General features: G+C 37.3%; 1 protein-coding gene across 1 annotated transcript in view; it reads right to left on the minus strand.

Moving 5' to 3' along the window:
• cep83 (centrosomal protein 83) overlaps positions 1-25,938 on the minus strand; it is a 60,334-nt gene that overhangs the window by 11,707 nt on the left and 22,689 nt on the right. Inside the window, exons 6-12 of the mRNA XM_051931250.1 lie at positions 25,034-25,285; positions 24,583-24,714; positions 22,017-22,131; positions 21,699-21,843; positions 15,430-15,579; positions 15,155-15,230; positions 3,936-4,093 (exon numbers count right to left, since the gene is read on the minus strand). Coding sequence (XP_051787210.1) covers positions 3,936-4,093; positions 15,155-15,230; positions 15,430-15,579; positions 21,699-21,843; positions 22,017-22,131; positions 24,583-24,714; positions 25,034-25,285 — 1,028 coding nt within the window. The remainder of the gene's footprint in view (positions 1-3,935; positions 4,094-15,154; positions 15,231-15,429; positions 15,580-21,698; positions 21,844-22,016; positions 22,132-24,582; positions 24,715-25,033; positions 25,286-25,938) is intronic.

A 25,938-nucleotide genomic window follows, 5' to 3' on the forward strand; every position in this document is an offset into this window, starting at 1 on the left:
GAATTCTACTGTCTACCAAAAAATCCTGAAGGAGAATGTCCGGCCATCTGTTCGTCAACTCAAGCTGAAGCGATTTTGGGTGCTGCAACAGGACAATGACCCAAAACACACCAGCAAATCCACCTCTGAATGGCTGAAGAAAAACAAAATGAAGACTTTGGAGTGGCCTAGTCAAAGTCCTGACCTGAATCCAATTGAGATGCTATGGCATGACCTTAAAAAGGCGGTTCATGCTAGAAAACCCTCAAATAAAGCTGAATTACAACAATTTTGCAAAGATGAGTGGGCCAAAATTCCTCCAGAGCGCTGTAACAGACTCATTGCAAGTTATCGCAAACGCTTGATTGCAGTTATTGCTGCTAAGGGTGGCCCAACCAGTTATTAGGTTCAGGGGGCAATTACTTTTTCACACAGGGCCATGTAGGTTTGGATTTTTTTTTCTCCCTAAATAATAAAAACCATCATTTAAAAACTGCATTTTGTGTTTACTTGTGTTATATTTGACTAATGGTTAAATGTGTTTGATGATCAGAAACATTTTGTGTGACAAACATGCAAAAGAATAAGAAATCAGGAAGGGGGCAAATAGTTTTTCACACCACTGTACATGTAAATAAATCACACAAGCTTTCCTTACATGGCAAACGCTTTCTTTTTAGGAATATATTTTACTTTATACTGTATAAACACATCATCTTGTAAATATTTTAATTAGATTACCTTCCTGCATAATATATCAACTTAAGACAGGGTATTTTATTCTTTTAAAAACTCTGCTGTTGACACAAAATGTATAATTTCAAACCCCAGGTTACCTGTCAATGTTGATCACCTCTGTTAACCTACAAAACAATCAAGATAATCTAATGAAAGTGTACAAACTATTCTAAACACTTGTTATGCATTTCCTGAAGCATGTTCCCACTTTATGAAACCCTTTGCCTAGATCTTACTGTGAGAATCTCAAATTTCTCTATTAGAATCACTATTACAAAATCCTGCAATTATATTCAAGTGTGTATGACTATAGTTTTTCTAATTGAATACAGGTCAAATTCCACTACAACAAATATCATTACAATGAAAATTTAATTACAACAAAGTATTTTTACGGTCCCGTTTCCCCATAAGACAAAGTCTATAAAAATCTTGTTACTAAGAAATATATCGACAGTTACTTTCATTACAACGAAGTGCCTAAAAGACCTTGAAATGCCTGAATGAATCATCCACAGAGCAGTCAAGAGAATGGATCATTCACAGAGCAGTTAGTTCTGTGGTCGCAGCTCAGTTGTGCACAATGATCTTCAAACAGAAATACTGTACATTTTTCTCTTTCTTCGAACTTTCCTTGTACTGTTTTTTGCTGTGTTTGTTTTTTTGCTCGTCAGCATTTGAAAAACATCCATTGGAATTTAACTCATTGTTACCCTACTATAGAAATGGCAGACACGAAAAAACGACAACAGTTCACATTAGAAAAAAAAAAACTTGAAATGTTTGTGGCTCTCAATTTCAGCAAAAAGAAAAAAAGACATTGCCAGTGAATTTGGAATTTTGCCATCGACACGGTCAACTTTCTTGAAAGACCGAACAAAAATAGAAGAAAAATCTCAGGTTGCAAACCTTGGGCCTCAGTGCAAACGTATGGAAACTGCTGCATTTGAAGACGTCAAAAAAGCAGTTTTTATGTGGTTCAGTGATGCTCATTCAAGAAACATTCCTCTTAGTGGGCCATTCATTCAAGAAAAAGGAAAGTCACTGTCTGTCTCCTTGGGCCATGAAGATTTTACTGCTAGCTGGGGTTGGCTAATTTGCTTTCAGGATCGTTTCAGAATTGCAGCCAAAGCAATCTGTGGAGAAGAATCTGCAGTTCCAATTGAAAAAGCAAATGAATGGCATACAGGTGAAATCAGGAAAATCATTTCGGCTTATGAACCTGAAGACATCTACAATGCTTATGAAACTGGAATCTTCTACCAGCTGCTACTGCATCGCACTTTAGCACTCAAAAGCGATCCATGCTAAGGAGAAAAAAAAAATCAAAACAAAAGTTGACAGCTCTACATTGCTGCAATTCAACTGGCAGCCACAAAGTTATTCCTCTCATCATTGGCAAGTCGAACAATCCTTGTTGTTGTAAGCACGTTACATTCCTTCCCTTTGAGTGTAAAGCAAACCAGCGAGATTGGATGACTCAAGACATTTTTGGAAACTGGCTGTGACAACTTGACAAGGATATGAAGACGAAAAGGAAGATTCTGCTTCTGATTGAGAACTGTGTTGCCCACAGCATGTTTCCACATTTAGATAATATTCACGTTGAGTTCCTCCCACCTAATTGCATGGCAGTGCTTCAGACATTGGATTTGAGTATCATTCACACCCTGAAAGTGTATTATCGCAAGGAAAGCTGAGAAAAATTCTCGTCAGCATAACTTAGGAGATGAAAATTAACATGAAAGAAGCTATTGAAATGATTGCAAACGCCTAGACGCAAGTTAAAGAAAGCACTATAGCGAAGTGTTGACAAAAAAGTGTCATCTTTACTTATTTCCTGTTGCATTAAAATGTACTGTACATATTTTGCTTTCATTTCATAAATAAATCATATAGGAATTTATGATAAGAATGCTACCATATTCTAATTTAATGTATCATTACGACCAACGTAAAGCCTCATCATGAACACAGAAGTCAAAATAAACTTCAATCAAAATGAGAATCAAAACGTTAGGACAAATACAGAATCTCATTACTATGAAATTTTCATTACTACAAAATATTTTTTAGGTCCCTGGCATTTTGTTGTAATGGAATTTGACCTGTATTCATTAGCTGATAACCCTGCTAACAAGTAAAGAAGCATTTGATAAAAAAAAAAATAGTGCTGTTGTCAAAAAACGTAGGATAATCAATAGGAATATGTCTGAAATACCTAATGCATCAAAATCTGAATTAAAAAAAAAAGTCTTTTGAAATGCAATTTCTTTGCAGTTTTTTTGGTACACAATACTAAAGAACCAATTCTAATTCATCTGACCAACAGCCTTTTACCTTGTATTACATTGCATTCATATTCACAGAAGTGGCATGAAGAATGTTTTGAATGAATCCTAATCTACACATGGTTTGCTTTGGTTCAAAAAGGCATTGAATACAGCTTACTGTCCGATATGACTTCTTATGAAGCAAAATAAAGACACCTAAATCTTTCCTTTAAGCTCTGTGCTCACTTAAACAGCAGATTAACATTAACCACAAATTAATTTATTTTTATTGTGTATTTTACTTCATATTAATTTTCTTTAATTTGTTAATTAATATTCAGCTTTAGCAAGTATAAGAATTGCTTCTAGCAGGTGCACAGCTGGAGCAAAATGCACTGAATGTACAGACTTCAGTTTCTGAATATAGTACAACACGACTGAAGCTGCTTATGTCAAATTTTAATGTATATCTGATTTACAAGACAGGTTTTTCCCGAAACAATCCAAAGACCTTCATAAGCTGATGTTTTACCACAAACAAAGCCATGTACCTAATGGCATTACACTAATTAAAGAGCTATAGGAAAAATGGTATTCAGCTAAGAATAACCTACTAAAAGGGCATTCTTTGAAATACCGTTCATCATGTTGACTGGTGAATATACAGGCAGAGTATTTGTGACATATGTGAACACATTTACTGAGGTGTTTTCTTTTGTGCATTGAAAAATATGACAAAAGAAAACAATGCACAGTTACTGAACTAAGAAACATTTATCCAAAATTACGGATTTCACATCTCAAAATCTTCATACACAATAGTTAATAATGTTCAGCTATTCTAAAACACAATATGGTATACTATTTTAAGTTTGACAGGCAGGACTTTTGAGAAAAAGAAATTAAAAATACCTTTATGGCATGATTTGTAAAATAAGAACATACTTCTCTGCTTCCTGTTGTGCCTTTTCAGCTTGACTTCGTGCATTTCGGATTTCTTCTTTAAGTCTATCAAGAGTGTGCCTCAGTTTTTTATTAACATCCAGTAAATCATTTTCAGACTGGGTTAATGTGTTAAGCTGAATTTGGAGATCTTGATTTTGCTGAAACAAAAATTTAAAACAATTTAAAAGCCATTAATATAGCTAATTAGTGTCTATAGAGAGAATATTAAAAAAGTATAATTTTAAATATGAATAATTATGTTGACTTTTTCTTAATGTTTTAGAAATAGACACAAAAGTTTAAAAAGTTCTTTTACATAACAAAATTCTTTTAGAAAAAAATATCACATCAAATTAATTGTGTTTTCAGTTTTTCTCCCCACCCCCGTTTACATTTATTGTATTTATCACATTTTTTCTATGTTGCAGCCTTGTGCTATAACACTGAATACCCTGGAATTACAAAGTGAAAATGCTCCTGCCACTGAAAGATAACCCATAGTATGATTCTGTCACCACCACTGGAATGGTATTTGTTGTATAGTGCAGGTGATGAGCAGTGTAGGGATTCCCTCAGACGTGACGTCCACGTTGGTTTCATTGAACCATAGAATCTTGTATCTTGTAGTCCGAGAGTCCTCTATGTTCCTTTTTGCAAACTCCAAGCAGGCTTCCATGTTTCTTTTACTGAGGAGAGGCTTCTGTCTTGCCACTCTGTCATAAAGCCCAGATTGTTGGAGTGCTACAGAAATGGTTATTGTCCTGGAAGTTTCTCCCATCTCTACAAAGGCTCTCTGGAGCTCAGTTAATGAGACCATAGGGTGCCTGATCACCGCTCTTTCCAAGGCCCTTCTACCATAATAGCTCAAGTTTAGCCAAATGGCCCGCTCTAGGAAGAGTCATAATTCTTCCAAACTTTATTCTGTGCTTTTGAATTGAAGTTCTACCTCCCCTCCTCATTCACTGGTTAAAAGTCAGTCTCAGTTCAGGTGTTTTCTTTTCTATAGTGTGCGCTGATAATTTCAGATGTATCTAATAACAATATTTTAGCATAAAAAGGAATGTGTTTTGCACATTTTGAGCATACAACTGGATAATTGACATGTGGGTTATGGAACATGAGTAACATGAGATTTGCTTTTTTTTTTCCATGGGCATTTTTCATATCATTTGATATTATTGTACAGTATTAGTCGCGATTACTTTATATCAGACTTTTTTCTCTACATTTTGCATGAAAGTATTAGATAAAAAGTTTTTCTTAGCGATCAATATAATCTATATGGAGTAAGTAACATAAAATTAAAAATTGGACGTGAGCATCAGTAGGCTTAGCACTCTAGGAACCAAGTTACCCAAACTATTCTATAACATTTCAATAATTATTTACCGCTGTGATGCTGATCTTCCTGATCATAAAAAAGGTCATTATGATAGCAATTGAAGAGAAGAAGTCAAAATTAATTGCAGAATTGCAGTATTTGAGGGTTCCTCTAGAGTACCTCTTTCTCTTGTACAATTCGGCTCAAAAACTAATCAGCATATTTTCATCTCATAACAGGCTTATATTTCGAGTTTGGTATTTTTCCTTCCAGCTGTTTTAGCTTTAGACCATCCTCAAGAAACTGTGACATAAAAACACGCACACACACAGACACACACCATCGAGATATCAATGTTTTCAGTACCTGGGGATGATAGACAATCGAGATTTGTTGAAAAGAAGAGATCAAAATTTTTAACGAATCTAAAGGTTTCACTCCCCCCCCATAGATGATAGGTTATATGGGGGTAGGACACAAAGCAAAAATGGGTGGATAAATTTCTTTAAGAAAAAGATGAAAACCGACTTCTTTTATTACCAATATTAAAAATAAACACATTTCCTTGTTGAGGAAATAAATGGTAATTGAATCAAGATAATATATTAGGGCTGCATGATTTGATAAAAAAAATATTGCAATTATTTTGACACATATTGCAATTTAAACTGTGATATGCATATTCTGAAGTTACCATTCTACATTGCAGCTTCAAGGCTTAAAGAAAAGGATAGCATACAATAAATGATCACACTAAGATGATCTTGTCACTATATATTTACCAAATCAAAAGTTTTCCAAATAACAAACAACAACTTAAATTATTGAACGGCTGTGGACAAACAACAACCAGATTACATATATTTACTTAAAGTGTTCGTTGGGGAGGGGGATACAGGTCGTAACATTCTGGGTTTATGTCCAAATGTCTGTTAATGGTGTTTTTGTCTGATATTCAAGATTCAGCCAGTTCTCTGGCACTTTTAGTACTGGCCTTAAATCATACTGTGTGGATACGCTTTGAGTACTGAGAAAAGTGCTATATAAATGTAATGAATTGTTATTATTATTACTACTTGTACATTGTCCCAGTTAAACGTATGTCCTGTTGATTTTCCGCTAGGAGTCCTAATAGCGGCGATCCCATTGGCATGCCTTCTTTTTGAATGTAGTATTTGCCATTGAAAGTGAGTTTTTTGGCAAAGTGATATTAGGTGCATTAAGTCTTCAGTGGATAGCTTAGTTCTTGTCTCTATAGTGGTGTCACTATTCAGTCTCATTAATAGTGTTTCTGTGGCAAGATGAATCGGAATCATAGTATATAGTGACACGACATCGAATGAGACCATGACCTCATCTTCAGTGATGGATACATCTTTCAAGCGTTGCAATGCCAACTCGGCGCTGTTCACCGAATATTCCGAGTCATAAGTTAAATGTTTGAGTATCTGGAAAAGTCTTTTTGACAAGTTGTAAGTTGGTCCACCTATTAGGCTGACCACTGGTCTGAATTTCAGTGGTGTTTTATGTTTCACTTCAAATGGATACTCAAAGACATATAGCATTCCATGCAGTTCTTGCCCAGCGGTATACATAGGACAAACATCAAAAAGAATTGCAACTCACATACAGGAACATCGCAACGCCGTTAGAAGGAAGGAGTCACGATCACAGATCTATACAAATACAAAATCAACAGGACATATGTTTAACTGGGACAATGTACAAGTAAGATTTAAGACCAGTACTAAAAGTGCCAGAGAACTGGCTTAATCTTGGCTATCAGACAAAAACGCCATTAACAGACATTTGGACATAAACCCAGCATATGCAAACTTAAGTAGAACATGTTCATAATAAATAAAACGTTAGACCTGTACAAAACCCCCCCACAACGAACTGTGCTATATATTGGCTTTGATTCTTGTAAGTCTAAGCATTATCTTCTAATGAAGGCTTCTGGTAGGGGCTGAAAGCTACAGGAATAAAAAAACTACTTTATGATAAGTGATTAATTTTTCTCCCTTTGTGGATCTCCAGTTGCTAATATGCAAACCGTATCACAGACCTTCGCTTCCATATATTATATATATATATATATATATATATATATATATATATATATATATATATATATATATATATTCCATATATATATATATATATATATATTAGGGATGCACCAATATCACTTTTTTGGAAAACGAGTACGAGTACGAGTACTTGCATTTCAGTACTCGCCGATACCGAGTACTTAATAAAAACATGATTTAAATTTACAGGTAACAGCTTTAGTCATGTAATTTAACAAAAAAAACAAGAAACTCTCGTCTATCCACTGGGAGGTTAGGCTAATTAGCGACACGGGGCTAACACTGCTTGTCCAAATATCCGTGGTGAAACTAAACGCAGAGGAGGTTTGCAGTAGGCTGTGGATATGTTTTTTCACGGAGTCGTGTAGTTTAGGCAGCTCCGTGTCAGTCATGTAGCGGCGGACTGGGATATCATATCTGGGCTCCAGAACATGGAGGAGACGCAGGAATCCCACATTTTCTACCTCCGAGAGTGGCTGGTCACTCAATGCAATGTACTCGATAATTGCCTGTGTTATTTTCACAGCACGTGGATTGTCTCTGGACATTTTCTCTCGTCTTGCAAGAGTTTGCTGCAGCGTGGGTTGTGTTGGTTTAGAAGCGTGGGTAAACTGTTTGTACTCGTTGTCGTGTTGGGATTTTAGGTGCTTGATTAAATTACTTGTGTTAAATGTGCTACTTTTTGAGCCTCCTCTGGACAATTTCGCTGAGCACAATTTGCAGTCCGCCTGTTTTGTCGTCTTCATTCACTTTGAAATAGTTCCACACGGCTGACATGTCTCGCCTCACCTTGCCTTCTCCCCGCTCTGAGCTGCAGCCAGGGCCTGGGGGCGGGCACTCGGCGCCTGTGATTAACCCCTTACACGCCGCTCAAACATAGACATTTCTCAGACCGTGGTATCAATCCCCAGTATCGGGGGACTTTTAACGAGTACGAGTACTTTAGAAAATGTGGTATCGAGGCCGATACCAGATACCCGTTTCGGTATCGGTGCATCCCTAATAGGGTATATATATATATATATATATATATATATATATATATATATATATATACACATATACCCTAAGTTCTTGTCTATAAGCCGCGGCTTATCTAAGGAAAAAAGCTGTGAAAATGAAAAAATAGAATATCAGCTTATACATAAATCCGGCTTATACAGTAATCCCTCCTCCATCGCGGGGGTTGCGTTCCAGAGCCACCCGTGAAATAAGAAAATCCGCGAAGTAGAAACCATATGTTTATATGGTTATTTTTATATTGTCATGCTTGGGTCACAGATTTGCGCAGAAACACAGGAGGTTGTAGAGAGACAGGAACGTTATTCAAACACTGCAAACAAACATTTGTCTCTTTTTCAAAAGTTTAAACTGTGCTCCATGACAAGACAGAGATGACAGTTCTGTCTCACAATTAAAAGAATGCAAACATATCTTCCTCTTCAAAGGAGTGTTTGTCAGGAGCACAGAATGTCACATACATAGAGAAAACAATCTCTAGCAAACAAATCAATGGTGCTGTTTGGCTTTTAGGTATGCGAAGCACCGCGGCACAAAGCTGTTGAAGGCGGCAGCTCACACCCCATCTGTCAGGAGCAGGGAGAGAGAGAGAGAGAGAGAGAGAGAGAGAGAGAGAGAGAGAGAGAGAGAGACAGAGACAGAGACAGAGTTTGTTTTTCAGTCAAAAATCAATACGTGCCCTTCGAGCTTTTAAGTATGCGAAGCACTGTGCAGCATGTCGTTTCAGGAATCAGCTTTACAAAAGATAGCAACATGAAGATAATCTTTCAGCATTTTTAGACGAGCGTCCGTATCGTCTAGGTGTGTGAACAGCCCCCCTGCTCAATCCCCATACGTCAGGATCACAGATAGTCAGCGCAAGAGAGAGAGAAAAGTAAGCAATCTAGCTTCTCAGCCATCTGCCAATAGCGTCCCTTGTATGAAATCAACTGGGCAAACCAACTGAGGAAGCATGTATCAGAAATTAAAAGACCCATTGTCCGCAGAAATCTGCGAACCAGCAAAAAATCTGCAATACATATTTAAATATGCTTACATATAAAATCACAATTTAAATGACCGCTACACGCGCGTGTTGACTCGGCGACGCCCAGAGCAGAAAGAACGCGCTCCGGCCGCTCCAACCGCGCCATGCGGGGAGTGAGAGAGACGCCAATATCTCACACTCTCTCCCCCCTTAAAGAAATTAAATGGGTGCGAGTGAGACCACTGACCTCCCTCCCTTCTATTAGTTATAGGTTATAGTACGTTCGGCTTATCCATGAGTCCGGCTTATCTATGATAAGATTTTATTTTAAAAATTCGTATGATTTTTGGTCTCCGGCTTATACACGAGTCCGGCTTATAGACAAGAACCTAGGGTACAGTGCATCCAGAAAGTATTCACAGCGCATCACTTTTTCCACCTTTTGCTATGTTACAGCTTTATTCCAAAATGGATTCAATTCATTTTTTTCCTCAGAATTCTGCACACAACACCCCATAATGACAACGTGAAAAAAGTTTACTTGAGGTTTTTGCAAATTTATTAAACATAAAAAAACTGAAAAATCACTTGTATATAAGTATTCACAGCCTTTGCTCAATACTTTGTCGATGCACCTTTGGCAGCAATAACCGCCTCAAGTCTTGTTGAATATGATGCCCCAAGCTTGGCACACCTATCCTTGCCCCGTTTCGCCCATTCCTCTTTGCAGCACCTCTCAAGCTCCATCAGGTTGGATGGGAAGCGTTGGTGCACAGCCATTTTAAGATCTCTTCAGAGATGTTCAATCGGATTCAAGTCTGGGCTCTGGCTGGGCCACTCAAGGACATTCACAGAGTTGTCCTGAAGCCACTCCTTTGGTATCTTGGCTGTGTGTTTAGGGTCGTTGTCCTGCTCAAAGATGAACCGTTGCCCCAGTCTGAGGTCAAGAGTGCTCTGGAGCAGGTTTTCATCCAGGCTGTCTCTGTACATTGCTGCAGTCATCTTTCCCTTTATCCTGACTAGTCTCCCAGTTCCTGCCGCTGAAAAACATCCCCACAGCATGATGCTGCCACCACCATGCTTCACTGTAGGGATGGTGCCAGGTTTCCTCCAAACGTGACGCCTGGCATTCACACCAAAGAGTTCAATCTTTGTCTCATCAGACCAGAGAATTTTCTTTCTCATGGTCTGAGAGTCCTTCAGGTGGCTTTTGGCAAACTCCAGGTGGGCTGCCATGTGCCTTTTACTAAGGAGTGGCTTCCGTCTGGCCACTCTACCATACAGGCCTGATTGGTGGATTGCTGCAGAGATGGTTGTCCTTCTGGAAGGTTCTCATCTCTCCACAGAGGACCTCTGGAGCTCTGACAGAGTGACCATCGGGTTCTTGGTCACCTCCCTGACTAAGGCCCTTCTCCCCCGATCGCTCAGTTTAGATGGCCGGCCAGCTCTAGGGAGAGTCCTGGTGGTTTCGAACTTCTTCCACTTACGGATGATGGAGGCCACTGTGCTCATTGGGACCTTCAAAGCAGCAGAAATTTTTCTGTAACCTTCCCCAGACATGTGCCTCGAGACAATCCTGTCTCAGAGGTCTACAGACAATTCCTTTGACTTCATGCTTGGTTTGTGCTCTGACATGAACTGTCAACTGTGGGACCTTATACAGACAGGTGTGTGCCTTTCCAAATCATGTCCAATCAACTGAATTTACCACAGGTGGACTCCAATTAAGCTGCACAAACATCTCAAGGATGATCAGGGGAAACAGGATGCATCTGAGCTCAATTTTGAGCTTCATGGCAAAGGCTGTGAATACTTATGTACATGTGCTTTCTCAATTTTTTTATTTTTAATAAATTTGCAAAAACCTCAAGTAAACTTTTTTCACGTTGTCATTATGGGGTGTTGTGTGTAGAATTCTGACGAAAAAAAATGAATTTAATCCATTTTGGAATAAGGCTGTAACATAACAAAATGTGGAAAAAGTGATGCGCTGTGAATACTTTCCGGATGCACTGTATATATATATATATATATATATATATATATATATATATATACAGGTGCTGGTCATAAAATTAGAATATCATGACAAAGTTGATTTATTTCAGTAATTCCATTCAAAAAGTGAAACTTGTATATTAGATTCATTCATTACACACAGACTGATGTATTTCAAATGTTTATTTCTTTTAATGTTGATGATTATAACTGACAACTAATGAATGTCCCAAATTCAGTATCTCGGAAAATTAGAATATTGTGAAAAGGTTCAATATTGAAGACACCTGGTGCCACACTCTAATCAGCTAATTAACTCAAAACACCTGCAAAAGCCCTTAAATGGTCTCTCAGTCTAGTTCTGTAGGCTACACAATCATGGGGAAGACTGCTGACTTGACAGTTGTCCAAAAGACGACCATTGACACCTTGCACAAGGATGGCAAGACACAAAAGGTCATTGCTAAAGAGGCTGGCTGTTCACAGAGCTCTGTGTCCAAGCACATTAATAGAGAGGCGAAGGGAAGGACAAGATGTGGTAGAAAAAAGTGTACAAGCAATAGGGATAACCGCACCCTTGAGAGGATTGTGAAACAAAACCCATTCAAAAATGTGGGGGAGATTCACAAAGAGTGGACTGCAGCTGGAGTCAGTGCTTCAAGAACCACCACGCACAGACGTATGCAAGACATGGGTTGCAGCTGTCGCATTCTCTGTGTCAAGCCACTCTTGAACAAGAGACAGCGTCAGAAGTGTCTCGCCTTTGGACTGCTGCTGAGTGGTCCAAAGTTATGTTCTCTGATGAAAGTAAATTTTGCATTTCCTTTGGAAATCAAGGTCCCAGAGTCTGGAGGAAGAGAGGAGAGACACAGAATCTACGTTGCGTGAGGTCCAGTGTAAAGTTTCCACAGTCAGTGATGGTTTGGGGTGCCATGTCATCTGCTGGTGTTGGTCCATTGTGTTTTCTGAGGTCCAAGGTCAACGCAGCCGTCTACCAGGAAGTTTTAGAGCACTTCATGCTTCCTGCTGCTGACGAACTTTATGGAGATGCAGATTTCATTTTCCAACAGGACCTGGCACCCGCACACAGTGCCAAAGCTACCAGTACCTGGTTTAAGGACCATGGTATCCCTGTTCTTGTTTGGCCAGCAAACTCGCCTGACCTCAACACCATAGAAAATCTATGGGGTATTGTGAAGAGGAAGATGCAATACGCCAGACCCAACAATTCAGAAGAGCTGAAGGCCACTATCAGAGCAACATGGGCTCTCATAACACCTGAGCAGTGCCACAGACTGATCGACTCCATGCCACGCCGCATTGCTGCAGTAATCCAGGCCAAAGGAGCCCCAACTAAATATTGAGTGCTGTACATGCTCATACTTTTCATGTTCATACCTTTCAGTTGGCCAACATTTCTAAAAATCCTTTTTTTGCATTGGTCTTAATTGATATTCTAATTTTCCGAGATACTGAATTTGGGACTTTCATTAGTTGTCGGTTATAATCATCAACATTAAAAGAAATAAACATTTGAAATACATCAGTCTGTGTGTAATGAATGAATCTAATATACAAGTTTCACTTTTTGAGTGGAATTACTGAAATAAATCAACTTTGTCATGATATTCTAATTTTATGACCAGCACCTGTGTGTGTGTGTGTATATTATATATATATATATATATATATATATATATATATATATATATATATATATATATATATATATTGTGGACTATGGCCGGCCAGTCATCCCGGCTGCCAAGTGGAGCTCTCCCTGCAGCATGGAGGTGCCCCGAATGCCAGCAGGGAATTATGGACAATGGAGTTTTCATCCACAGACCTGCTGGATACCACAGGGGCCCCTAGAGATCACTGCAGGGAGGCCTAAAGACTCTTACGTGCCCTATAACCCGGAAGTACGTCTTAGTCACAGTGACAAGGAAAATGACGCACTTCCGGGATGAAGAAGAGGACTTTAGATCTGACCAGGAAGTGATAGGAAGTCACATGGACTAAGGGATTCGAAACACTTCCGGGTCAGGGACTATAAAAGACTGGGAAGGGTGGCAACGTGTCTGGGAGTGGAGGATTGTTTATTGTGTATTTGTTTATTGGAATAGCAGAGTGGAGGGTGCTTTGTGCACATTGTTATTATAAATAAAATAACATTTGGACTTCTATCTGGTGTCTGAGGGTTCAAGGGAGCGAGAGCGCCCCCTATCTGTCAATATATATATGAAAGCTTATAAAAATGTGGAATACTATATTCTTGCATATCTTACCACCTTCTCAATGTGTGCATCATCTTTTAAAGAATCATGTAGTAAATGAGTAAAGAAAGCCTTCTAAATTAATAAGTACATGATATATGAAGTTAAATTATTCTTTGTTTAATTATAACAATGATAATTATGTGTATGCACTGAGGAGTAAACATATCATCAACATATCTATGCTAGTGCTAAAGTGATAAATTGTATATAGTTATCTTGCTGTAGTCCAATGCAATATAAGGCACAGAAGAGTCTGTATATTCATAAATGTTGTTATGAATGCCACTTAATAAAAATATTGTCGGAATATGCTTTGCATTCAAAGTACTAAGGCAGATTACTCTTTGCCTAAACATTCCAATTGGAAGATTGGCCTGTTGCTGAAATATTGCAGTCTAGTTCATCAATTCAGCTACACATCTTTGATTAAGTTGGATCTGCTGTCTGCGGGTATGGCAACTAGAAGATACTTGCAGTCTCCACACAGCTAAGTGTTCTTTCAAGCCTCGGGAAATGTTTTCACCTGTATGAACTGTTGGGAAATAGGATGTTTGCCAGCAGCGATTTTTCAGTTCAGATTTGTCACTTAAGTAGTGCACCATTAAGCTAACGTAACGTTGTTCATCCTGCTTGACCACAGGTCAGTCAGTGGTTGTTGAAAAGTACTCTAGATTTGCTATTTCAGATGCAACTTTAACATAGCAACTTCAGCTCTGCACATTTTGCACAATACCTAGAGCTAATTGATTGATATTGTATCAGCATCTCTGTATTCAAATCCAAAGTATTGCCAAATGACAGAAGAGGCCTTTTCTTCGGGTCTAAGATTCCACCTTCACCTTCCTTGGTTGTACTCATATTGGCGGAACAAACAACAGATTATCTTAAATGTCACCTCCATATGCACACACTCCACTAGACTACTAGTTCAAAACAAATGGCAATGAGACTGATGAAGGATGCTTGTGAGTTCCACACATGCATAGTTAATGTTCAGTAGACTGAAAGCAAAAGTCCCAGCAGCAAATGAAGGCAAGATGCATATATTACTGGTACAAAATCTTCGACTTACTAGTAATTGCAGAGGTCCAAATTAAAAATTTGATTAATTGTTCAGCACTACAACATATATGATAACAATGCTCTAGATCCCTAATAAACAAACAATCAAAAAACAATATAGGCATAGGATTTCTTTTTTTGTGAGTTTACTTGCAGGATGAAGTATCAGGAAACTGTCTCCGTATGTGCAACATTATATGAATGTGTACTGAAAGGCACAGATATTTCTTAATACCTAATGTCAAACAGCATTTCAGGCAGTCAAATGTTGAATTGCTTAATTCACTGAAACAAGTTGACAAATCAATTACTGAACAACAGATCTAAGCAAAGAAACTGGGCACCTCTATTTACAATTCTTATAAACTCTAAACAGAGATTCAGAATTCTACTTTATAAGCATATATAATGTGGCTTATGTTTTGTCTATGAAAAGTCAGTAAATGTCTTTTTATTACAATATTACTAAATTTGCTTACCTGTCGGAGTTCAGTATTTTCATTTTTCTCTTTTTCAAGGAGTTCTAGTTGATGCACTTGATGTTGCAATTTACTTCTGAAACCACAATCAATTTAATTTTTAAATCAAGAAATTATCCATAGGAGTCCTTCCAAAATCAATTTATTAGTAGTTAATTTATCTCTATCAAATTAATAATGGATTTTCAGATGTACTTAAAGCATTTTTGATTTTTTTTTTAATTTGCTTAAACACAAATTAGACAACTATTTTGTACATATAGAAATCCGATTACCTTAAATTTTGGATTTCCTTCTTTAAGGCCTCCTCAGACAACTGTAAAGAATGTAGTTTCTCTTCCCATTTTTCTCTCTCTGAATTTCTGGAAGCTTCAGATGCCTCTTTCTGCTCTTCTAAGTTAGCTACCCTGTTTTCCAGCTGTAATCTAAATAAGTAAGAAAAACAGAACGAGCCATTACAAATTGTCATTGTGTTGGCCTGTTCAGGTGTTGGGAGAATAACCCTAAAACGTGTTTAAGGCACTAAGTTCATGTTTGTTATTGTCATGCGTACATAGTAGTTTTGGACTGGCCTAGTCAAACCCTTGGCCAGTGACATTTTCATAATGAAAATGAGAACTAGAACTATAAATATTGTTTTTTGTTTTACAAGAACGAGAGCTGAAATTAAAGCAAACAGAAACTAAAACTAAATAAAAATAAAAAATAGTGATATGTGAACAAACTAAAATGAGAACGAAAATTGAGTAAAAATGAAAAAAACAGAAATAGCATTTATGTTCAATCCGGTTCAATCGCCCTAAATGTTCAGTTACGTTGCGCTGTTTACTATGCAGTAATCTTGTACCTTGGGCTCACTATAGTCACATTGTTTGTAAGGACCGTTGTTTGTTTGCTGAGTACATTTGGCTTGTCGGGTTGAAGTAGTGAGCACTGGTGCTTGAAGATGGCGACATTTTCACAGATTTTTGCAGGTAGAAAGCGAGAAAGTAACGTGTGTAAATACAGCGCAGATGATAGTAAAAGCTAATGTAACATGCGAGAAGAAAAGAGTCTCAGAGTTTCAGTGCAGGACCAACTGGATCAGTACTTAGTGGAAGTCCAGCACTTCTCTTGCTCCATGACTGCTCTTCAGTACAGGGACGTGCAATCAGGGGAGTCATGAAAAGTAAAAAAACAACTAATAATGATAACATAAAATAAAACTTTCCACTGGTCTGTGCTATAAATTTGTTTTCTGTAATATTGCAATAATTTTGATAATTTTCATAGTCAAAATCACAGAATTTGCACATTTCCTGATCAAATACAGGGGAGAAACGCGTGGTGTCATAGCGATGAGACGAGCCTCACCTCACTTCGGGCTGCGCTATCCCTCACACACTGGGCTGATGCATGCATTTGGTGTGTGCCTGTTGCTGTCCCTCTTTGTGTCACCAATATAATGTTTGCAGGCACGTTTATTATACACCCTGACTTTCCACAGTCTGGCTAATATCTTTAATGAATGTGTGCGGTATATTTAGTCTTGCTGATCGGACATAAAACTGTAGTAAAAAGGCACAAGGTAAGGCAGACAGTACCGTGCTGCACTGAAGGGGACAGATGCGAGCCCAACTGGTGCTTGTTGTTGCTATTCTTCTACACAGAGGCTCTAGGCGCCAATAAGTTAGTGATATCAGAAAGTCAAGTGCACCGCAGCAGTCCATTTATTTTTATTCTTTCTTCCAACTGACTGCTAAAATGGAAGATTAAGACTTTTTAAAATAAAGGAAAATAAGGAGGACTTTTACAAGAAAGTTATGGAGATTTTTGTGGCGAAGGATAGGCGCATGGACTTCATTTACAAATAAAGGTAAGACAATAAATGGTTTTCAATTTTATAAAGGATGGGATCAGACTAAGAAAAAAATCCAATATTTAAAGACTAAATTTTGACCTTAAATAGTTTGTTTTTCTTATTATCCTTTTGTTGAACAGTCTGTATTAAAATTAATTAAAGCATCAGAATTAAAGGCTTTTAAAAACTTCTACATATTTTAATTAAGGTCAAAATTTAAATCTGTTTTTTTTTTTGTACACCACTCCATATTTTCATTTGTATTAAATGAGTATGAACTGTGAAATTGCAATGGCAATTTTAGAACACATGGAGGATGCAGAGCAAATGCGCTCTCTCCGCTCTCTCTCTTGCCACTATAAATGTAACGTTCTTTCTTAGCCAAATATGTACCTTACCTACAGTATGTGTGTGTAAAGAATGCTGATGAGATGTGAAGTATAACCAGTAGTCAATGTGCATGCTGCCAATTGAAAAGTGAATAAGATAAGGGTTCATACATTTGTAAATTTGATTCTGAAGGAGTCCATGCCTCACCAGCCATGAACCTCACCGCACATCACTGCTTCAGTACTGGCAGCAGAAATCGTTAACATACAGTCTTGCTGGTGCCCATCATAGTACCGAGGACCTCATCTGTGCACCTGCATTACACGCATTTGTCAAGCGAATATTTTCACTATGTTTCTATCTGTGCAACAGACATCATTGCAATATGAACATATCTCTCGAAATGCGTGCTTCTTTAAAGCTTAACAGCAACGTGCTTACAGAGACTGGTTTCTTGGGTTGAAACATTTGATCTTGCTGACTATGCTCCTTAGGCCACTTAATCTGTTTCATCATTGATAGTCAAGTTGTGTTTAATGGCACTATGAACTGTGAGTATATTTTGTTGACTGAAACATAACTTGCATTGAAATACGTGTAGGCCAGCATTTGTGGTCTTGCAACAGAAAAAAAAGATTAAAAAAAAAAAAAAAAACTAAAATTATACTAATATTATATAAAAAGGCCAGAACTAAATAAAATAAAAAATAAGACTTTAAACACAGAACTAAATAAAAAAAAATTGTTGACTCCACTGAAAAGAACCAAATAAAAATAATTTTATAAAACAAAATAAAAACTAAAACTACAATTAATATCAGAACTGAAATATCACTAGTCAGAACCTTATTAATAATAATAATACATTTTATTTATATAGTGCTTTTCCCATGCTCAAGGCACTTAGAAATTCATTTTTCATTGAAATTTCATTGAAATGTTGTGTGTGGTACATGCAAGAAAATCCAGATTTATATATATATATATTATATATATATATATATAAAAAAAAACTGTAAATTGCAACTGAAGGAATTTTGCATGGAGGAGGAGTGGTCAAAATGTTCACCATGTTGATGTCTTTGATTGGTGGGTAGTTACAGAAAACACCTACAAAACGTACTTTCTGCTAAGGGGACAATACCAGCGTCTGAGACCCAATAGACCATTAGATCTACTTTGAAAAGGCAATTTTCTTGCATTTTTATTCAAGTAGATCACCTTTATCTATAGGCACTGTTTGCATGAACATCTAATAAGTTTACCAGTACAAATGTGTAGAAAAAGTCAAAAGTTTCCATAGGGTGTACTTACATTTTCACTTGATTGTATATTAGGCCACATCACAAACAAACGGATTGCAACAGTTTATCCAGAATATGGTAGTACAGTAATCCCTTCTCCATCGCGGGGGTTGCGTTCCAGAGCCACCCGCGAAATAAGAAAATCCGCGAAGTAGAAACCATATGTTTATATGGTTATTTTTATATTGTCATGCTTGGGTCACAGATTTGCGCAGAAACACAGGAGGTTGTAGAGAGACAGGAACGTTATTCAAACACTGCAAACAAACATTTGTCTCTTTTTCAAAAGTTTAAACTGTGCTCCATGACAAGACAGAGATGACAGTTCTGTCTCACAATTAAAAGAATGCAAACATATCTTCCTCTTCAAAGGAAACAGAGGAAAGCAAACAAATCAATAGGGCTGTTTGGCTTTTAAGTATGCGAAGCACCGCCGGTACAAAGCTGTTGAAGGCGGCAGCTCACACCTCCTCCGTCAGGAGCAGAGAGAGAGAGAAAGAGAGAGAGACAGAGAAAAACAAAGTCAAAAATCAATACATGCCCTTTGAGCTTTTAAGTATGCGAAGCACCGTGCAGCATGTCGCTTCACGAAGCAGCTGCACACAAAAGGTAGCAACGTGAAGATAATGTTTCAGCATTTTTAGACGAGCGTCCATATCGTCTAGGTGTACGAACAGCCCCCCTGCTCACACCCCCTACGTCAGGATCAGAGAAAGTCAGCGCAAGAGAGAGAGAGAGAGAGAAAGTAAGTTGGGTAGCTTCTCAGCCATCTGTCAATAGCGTCCCTTGTATGAAATCAACTGGGCAAACCAACTGAGGAAGCATGTACCAGAAATTAAAAGACCCATTGTCCTCAGAAATCCGCGAACCAGCAAAAAATCCACGATATATATTTAAATATGCTTACATATAAAATCCGTGATAGAGTGAAGCCGCAAAAGGCGAAGCGCGATATAGCAAGGGATCACTGTATACCTTTAAGTACCAGACTTTCAACACATAAATAAACATAGGAATGTTATGGTCCCATAGATCCAGAAATCATTAACTAAAATATTAGTAAAAAGGAAAATAAAAATGTCAAAGTTACCCTCCTTTGACAAATGCAGCAATAAGTAATATAACATTCAATAATGAGCTTAATCTTTAATCTAAATTCATCAGCGAATTTTAACACTATTTTTGACTGTAGATGTTTAAATGTCAGAAAGAATTAATACGCCTCCTCTTTATAACAGCAAGTCTAATAAACAAGAATTATGATAGCCACTTCATATTTAACATTGTTATCTAGAGAACCCTTGATGGCAGATGGACACATTTTATGTTCATACTATATAATGGACTAGTGAGACCGTATCTGGAGTATTGTTTGCAGTTCTACTTACCACGCTACTGAAAAGGCATAGCAGCACTTGAACCTGTGCAAAGGAGAGCAACCAGGAGTGCCACACAACTTAAGGCCTTTTCATACTCAAACTCAGAATATTTAAACTGTTTAGCTTTAATAGAAGAGACTGTGTGTGGAACTAATCCAGATCTTCTGAATTCTCAAAGGCATTGATAAAATAGGTCCAGTGGAATTCTTTCACCTCAAGGGTGAATCATGTACATTTAAGACTGAAGCAGGGAAGCACTTCTTTACACTAAGAGTTGTTGTACTAGGGTGTTGTACCGTGTTAGCCATTATGAATGTAGAGAAAAGCCAAGCAAAATGACACCTTTTATTGGCTAACTAAAAAGATTACAATATGCAAGCTTTCGATCTTGCCTGACAGAAGGGGCCTGAGTTGCCTCGAAAGCTTGCATATTGTAATCTTTTTAGTTAGTCAATAAAAGGTGTCATTTTGCTTGGCTTTTCTCTAAGAGTTGTTGAAATTTAGAACAAACTACCAGGCCATGTACAGTGCCCTTCACTATGTTTAGGACAAAGACACATTTTCCTTGATTCACCACAGAGAAAAATTACATATCAAAAATTAAAACATGATTAAAGTGCACATTGCAGACTTTAATTCAAGGGTGTTTACATATATTTCAGTCACTTTTTATACATGACCCTGTATGTGGGTTTTCTGAATACAACAATGAAAGAGGCAATTGTAAGCACATTGCCTTGGAGAGGGGGATATGTTGTGTGCAGTACAGATTAAGGGTAAAAACTCTGCAAACCTTAAAATTAACGGTCAGAGTCTTAAACTATTCTACATCTTATTTCTGGGCAAAGAAAAGGAAATGTTTAAAAGCACCAACAATTAGTGCACATGTGAATGTCCAAGATAATATTATGCATGACAACAGTTAACATCTTAATTTGCAAAGGGCAGTAATGTTTTTTTTTTTTACCTTTATTTACTGTGATATACCTGTAGGCTTCTACTAACATTAAACAGATTTTCCAGCATTTCCAAGCCCTTTATGTCTATAGTACTGTCTAGTTATGACACATAATTTAACTCCATAATACCTCATTAACCATATATAATTACTAAAACTAATATATCTGTACATAACAATAAAATAGAAGTTTTTTGTGTAATAAAAACTATACTAAAACAAAAAATACATTATAAAGGGGAACTAAAACTATAAAATGAATTTCAGAGAAAGTTCAGAAATAATATGGAAATAAAACCCTAGTTCAAAAAGATAAAGCTACAGTAACTTTAAGTGGAGGCAATTGTTTCTCCTTACCACTACTACATCTTTTTGGTACTTATTTACTTCCACAGCCCAAGAAATACATCTAAATATATTTCTTGTCCTATAAGAGTTTTCTTTAATGACACTAAAGGTAGACGCCATCATGTCTAATAATGTCACCTCATTCAAAGATACAAACAAGTTTGTATTTGAGCAAATGTTGAACAGGATCCACCTTTGTGCTGGGTATAAGCAGCAATATGTGCAATTCTGATGTTAAAAGTAACTGATAAGTCAATGACATGGGAAAGGCAGGTATATCTAATAAAGCTTCCACGTTTATAACTCTTTATCACAAACACAGCTTTGAGAGTTGATGTCAACAGAATTTTAATGATTAAATACACAAAAAAAAAAAAAGTCTTACTTTTCATCTTGAATTACTGTTAGCTTCTGAATCTCCTCATCCTTTACTGCTTGAACTTTGCGTATCAACTCTCTCTCTTTTTCTGCTATACGCTCCTTTTGTCGCTCAATGGTGGCTTTCAAAACTTCAATATTTGACTGCATTCCTATTACCAATTAGTGATAAATTAGTCTTTGCTTTTTTAGTTTTATTTAAATATTCAAAACATTATAAACTTCACCAATTATTAAAATATTTAACAATTTTTAATTTTCTTAACATGGAAAAACACATTGCTTAATAAAAAAATGGAAATTTTAAAATAAAAAAAGTTATTACCATGAAGTTCACCCTGAAGGTTATCCCGTTCTCTCTCAACTTCTCCCTTTGTTCGAGCACACTCCAGCTTAATATTAGCCACATCAAGTTTATGAGAATGTTTAAGTTCTTTCAACTAAAACCAGAGGAAAAATTTTTAAAATGGGGAGCTGCTAGTGCCTTTAAATAGAACCATGTGTCTTATAAAAGCACAATGAATTGATATTTCACTAGATGTAAGTGCTCAGGATTACAAGAGACTATAGTCATAGACCTCAGAAAAAGTGATGCGCTGTGAATACTTTCCAGATGCACTGTATATCTTAAAAATTACTGTATACAGTGCATCCGGAAAGTATTCACAGCGCATCACTTTCTCCACATTTTGATATGTTACAGCTTTATTCCAAAATGGACTAAACTCATTTTTTTCCTCAGAATTCTACACACAACACCCCATAATGACAATGAGAAAAAAGTTTACTTGAGGTTTTTGCAAATTTATTAAAAATAAAAAAACTGAGAAATCACATGTACATAAGTATTCACAGCCTTTGCTCAATACTTTGTCGATGCACCTTTGGCAGCAATTACAGCCTCAAGTCTTTTTGAATATGATGCCACAAGCTTGGCACACCTATCCTTGGTCAGTTTCGTCCATTCCTCTTTGCAGCACCTCTCAAGCTCCATCAGGTTGGATGGGAAGCGTCGGTGCACAGCCATTTTAAGATCTCTCCAGAGATGTTCAATCGGATTCAAGTCTGGGCTCTGGCTGGGCCACTCAAGGACATTCACAGAGTTGTCCTGAAGCCACTTCTTTGATATCTTGGCTGTGTGCTTAGGGTTGTTGTCCTGCTGAAAGATGAACTGGCACACCAGTCTGAAGTCAAGAGCGCTCTGGAGCAGGTTTTCATCCAGGATGTCTCTGTACATTGCTGCAGTCACCTTTCCCTTTATCCTGACTAGTCTCCCAGTCCCTGCCGCTGAAAAACATCCCCACAGCATGATGCTGCCACCACCATGCTTCACTGTAGGGATGGTGCCAGGTTTCCTCCAAACATGACGTCTGGCATTCACACCAAAGAGTTCAATCTTTGTCTCATCAGACCAGAGAATTTTCTTTCTCATGGTCTGAGAGTCCTTCAGGTGCCTTTTGGCAAACTCCAGGCGGGCTGCCATGTGCCTTTTACTAAGGAGTGGCTTCCGTCTGGCCACTCTACCATACAGGCCTGATTGGTGGATTGCTGCAGAGATGGTTGTCCTTCTGGAAGGTTCTCCCCTCTCCACAGAGGACCTCTGGAGCTCTCACAGAGTGACCATCGGTTTCTTGGTCACCTCCTTGACTAAGGCCCTTCTCCCCCGATCGCTCAGTTTAGATGGCCGGCCAGCTCTAGGACGAATCCTGGTGGTTTCGAACTTCTTCCACTTACAGATGATGGAGGCCACTGTGCTCATTGGGACCTGCAAAGCAGCAGAAATTTTTCTGTAACCTTCCCCAGATATGTGCCTCGAGACAATCCTGTCTCAGAGGTCTACAGACAATTCCTTTAACTGCATGCTTGGTTTGTGCTCTGACATGAACTGTCAACTGTGGGACCTTATATAGACAGGTGTGTGCCTTTCCAAATCATGTCCAATCAACTGAATTTACCACAGGTGGATTCCAATGAAGCTGCAGAAACATCTCAAGGATGATCAGGGGAAACAGGATGCACCTGAGCTCAGTTTTGAGCTTCATGGCAAAGGTTGTGAATACTTATGTACATGTGCTTTCTCAATTTTTTTATTTTTAATAAATTTGCAAAAATCTCAAGTAAACTTTTTTCACGTTGTCATTATGGGGTGTTGTGTGTAGAATTCTGAGGAAAAAATGAATTTAATCCATTTTGGAATAAGGCTGTAACATAACAAAATGTGGAAAAAGTGATGTGCTGTGAATACTTTCCGGATGCACTATATATAGAAAGACAAACTCAATACTGAAAAATCATTGTGATTGGAATCAGCATCTCAAAATACCTTTTAAGGAATACAGAGCATGGACCCAAATTTGAAGAGATCATATTCACCTCCAAGAGCAACTATGGCCTGAACTTGTCATTTCTTTATAGTAAACTTTCTGTTTACATGAACTAAACCACCTGGATTCTGCTTTCAGTAAGAGCTTATTTATGTTTCAGTCAGTCTAAGTAAAGAAAAATATTCATACACTGAATTTCATTATCTCAAAATATTTGAAATTCTCAGAATGATCTCTTCAGATGATACTGACAGATTTATATTGACCTGGCTAGTTATATGAATAAGGAATCAGGAATATAAATACTGGTGCACATCAACATATGTATTTGAACTTTAAACATGAATAAACTACAATATATTCTTTAGCAGCATTGTAACAGCAGCTAGAATTTACACAAACAGTTCAAAAGCTTCCTTCACATTTCTGATTTTCACTTTTCCTAAAGGTGAATTGCATTTTACTTTGCGGTGCAATAACAAACAAAAATGGAAATACAGTATAGGAACACTTTCATTTGTGAATTCCAAAACTTTTGGAAATACACAATGATGAAATTCTGCTTACTTTCTCTGTGAGGGCATTCACTTCTCTCTCCGATTTGTGCAGTTTACTGATTAACTGAGTATTTTGGTCATGGCTAAGCTGCAGTTCTTTCTCCAGGCGATCTAGCTGCATCTTCAACGACTGCTTTTCTGCCTTTAAAATTAAAGCAATTTAAATTTTAATGTTTTGCATACCTACACTAAAGTTCATAAAGTGCAAACAATTACTTGTAAACATTCAATATTTGCACTTACACCAGAATAGCTGCATTCTTAGACTAGTTAAATAAACACCTATGTTACTAATTACTTAACAGATGCACATATTTAGATATACATTTAGTTCAAGCAAATAACAAAAGCAGAACACTATAGCATTACACTTCATTCATTTTAATTAAAAATAAATAAATGAATGAACAAAAACCTGCAAGAAACATTTTTTTTATATAAATTAGCAATAGAACTTGTACCTCTATGGATTTGACAGCAGACTGGGATTCTGCCATTTGCCTCACTTGTATTCTCTGAACGTTCTCTGCCTGTGCTCCACAGTTGTCTCTTTCTGCTCTTAACTCAATGATTTCTGCTTCAAGATTTTTTAGTCTTTGATGTAACTGAGCTTTCTCTCTTAGTAGAGATTCCACCCTTTTTTCATCTCTGGTAGGATCAATGCTCAACAATTGGTTAGTCAAATTTTCCTTGTCTTTTTCTAGCCTTGAGACCTAGTTTAAAAATTACATCAAGAGTTCACAAAAAAGTGTTAATTATAACCAAAGTGCTAAGTTGTTCCAAACAATTGGTTTGCTTTATCTATTAGAAGTTAAGCTAAATTAGTACCTAGATAGTGCATAACTATTCAACTAATTTAGATGTCTGAATTGCTAATGCATGTAGATTATGATAGGAAAGATTAATATATGCATGTATTAGGTATTGCATTAATATTCTGTGTTATGCATTGAAAGTCTGATCATATTTCAAAATAAGAAGTCAAACTCCTTCGATCAATTTATAATTGAAAGATGTGTCTTAACACAGACAAAGTGAAGATGCATTTCCCGGAAAGTTTTATTTGTGCATTGCATGTGTGTAAATTGTTTTTCTCTTAGCATGAAAACTATATCACAAACTTTATTTTTATAATACTAAACAAAATTGTTTCATGCTTTTTTAAGTACTAGGGTGTAGGAGCTTATCACTGTGTTTAGGAGTGTCAGGTGTGCCCAGCCTGTTAAATGTCAGGCAGACCAGAAGTTGAGAACAGCCACTCTGATAGTAAGTGCTGTACCAGGAATACTCAGGTAGCCTTTCACCATGAGCAAGATGCATGATAAATCCATCATTAAGTGCTAGTTTCAATATACAAGTGAAACAT

The sequence above is a fragment of the Erpetoichthys calabaricus genome, chromosome 1 (genome assembly GCF_900747795.2).
Source record: "Erpetoichthys calabaricus chromosome 1, fErpCal1.3, whole genome shotgun sequence".
Lineage (NCBI taxonomy): Eukaryota > Metazoa > Chordata > Cladistia > Polypteriformes > Polypteridae > Erpetoichthys > Erpetoichthys calabaricus.